General features: G+C 33.1%; 1 protein-coding gene across 1 annotated transcript; it reads right to left on the bottom strand.

The window, feature by feature from the left end:
* Positions 1 to 407: 407 nt before the first annotated feature.
* On the bottom strand, positions 408 to 1,340 carry LOC116895246 (olfactory receptor 146-like). Its single transcript, XM_032896566.1, has one exon. It carries the CDS (start codon positions 1,338 to 1,340, stop codon positions 408 to 410), a length of 933 nt encoding a protein of 310 aa, XP_032752457.1.
* Positions 1,341 to 2,041: the final 701 nt, after the last annotated feature.

Raw genomic sequence — 2,041 nt, 5'->3', positions numbered from 1 at the left:
TTCCAGTTGTCTTACAGTCCTGAAGAATTTATAAAATGTATGTGTAATGTATGTAACCAAAGCAAACATGCTGAATGAAATAGAATTGTTAATAAGAAACGATATTATGGTTACCTATTGGATGTCATGTGCAATGTAATTGGAAAAAATGAAAATCAAGAAAATTCTCAAAGCCTGGTTAGCAAATACATCCCAGATATTTAGAATATGATTGTGACTATGGAAATGAAGATATGAGGTGAAATACTGAGGAAAATGAAATTAGTAAACCCATGGAAAGAAAATAATGACATAGAATCTTATAAAATGAAGAAAATTATATAGACAGAATAAATTTACATATATTTAATTCATATTATGTAGTAGAAACAAATTAAGTTTTATGATAGATTTTATAGTTTTATTTGTCAGAAAAATAATCTTTCTATCATTTTCTTCAGAGCAATGTTGACATCCTTATTTCTCAGGCTGTAGATCAGGGGATTGAGCGTGGGCACAAAGATCGTATAAAATACAGAAGACACTTTACCTTCATCCATGGAACTGGAAGAAGATGGATTCAGATACATAAATGCAGCAGAACCAAAAAAGACAAGAACAGCTGAGATATGAGAGCTGCAGGTACTAAAGGCTTTGGATCTGCCCTCAGTGGATTTAATGCGTAGGATGCTGATAATGATGAAAACATAAGAACTGAGGATGGTCAGGGTTGGGGCAATAATATTTATTCCACTAAAAATTAGAATCATCAACTCATTCACAAAAATATTAGAGCATGAGAGCTGAAGGATAGAAATAAGGTCACAGAAATAATGGTTGATCAAATCAGGTCTGCAAAAATCAATCCTAAATATACACCCTACATGCACTGATGCACAAGCTATGCCTATAATGTAAACTCCTAAAACAAGAGAAAGGCACTTAGGTTGAGACATGATGATACTGTAAAGCAAGGGGCTACAGATGGCAACATAGCGATCATAGGCCATTGCAGCCAGCATATAACATTCTGAAATAGCAAAAAGTAGAAAGAAGTAAAGTTGAATCATGCACTCAGGGTAGGAGATGTCATTCTCTTCCATTATGAAATTCACTAACATTTTGGGAGTAATGACAGTAGATTGGCAGAGGTCAATGAAGGACAGACTGCTGAGGAAGAAGTACATGGGTGTTTGCAGGTTGGAGCTGACCAGGATCAGGATGATCATGCCAAGGTTCCCCAGTACTGTGAGCAGGTAGATTCCAAGGAAGAGGAGGAACAGGGGCAGCTGCAGTTCTGGTTGGTCTGTTAAACCAGAGAGGAAGAATTTGGTCACTGTAGAGTCATTGTGTTTTTCCATGCTCTCTGGTCAGATTCTGAAAGGAGGACCATAGTTGATATTCTTTTAGAAGCAGATAGCACCTTAAATTCTATATGGTCACTTATTGCTGTCACATCTTCACTATGTGAAAGTCATTTCACTTTAATATTTTCTAAAATTGAATTTCAAATCAATGACATTTATAGAACATATTTTGTGTTTATAGTGTCAAAAATGATTGTACTATATTTTAATTTGTCATACCTTTGAAATTAATATTGTAGATACTATTTTGAAACAACCTCATTTATTAAGAGATACATCTGAATAAAATAAATAACTGATTTATGTCAAGAGTTAAAAAGATTTTTTAAAAAAATAATTGCACCTAACACATAAACACCAAAGTCATATCAATGAAATCACAATTACTGATAAACTTTCCAGAATAAGAATTTTATTGATTCAAAAGTTTTTGTTCCCTCACCTTTTGTAAATAGAGTGTGTCAAAAGCAGAAACTCAAAAAAAAGCAAAAAATTACAATTTTGTTTTCTTGTTCTGTTATATAATAAATATATGTATTAACTACTTCATGAAGTAAACAATGATAATTAGTTAGGATTGATCTAACTTTATTTGCAGATATTTTAGTATACATCAGTGACTCCAAAAATTCCTTCCTGTAACTCCATAGTCACTGACTCCATGACATCGGAAAGCAGGAATGATCTAAACACTC

The sequence above is a fragment of the Rattus rattus genome, chromosome 3 (genome assembly GCF_011064425.1).
Source record: "Rattus rattus isolate New Zealand chromosome 3, Rrattus_CSIRO_v1, whole genome shotgun sequence".
NCBI classification, from domain to species: Eukaryota; Metazoa; Chordata; class Mammalia; order Rodentia; family Muridae; genus Rattus; species Rattus rattus.
This window is presented reverse-complemented; position numbering and strand designations above follow the sequence as displayed.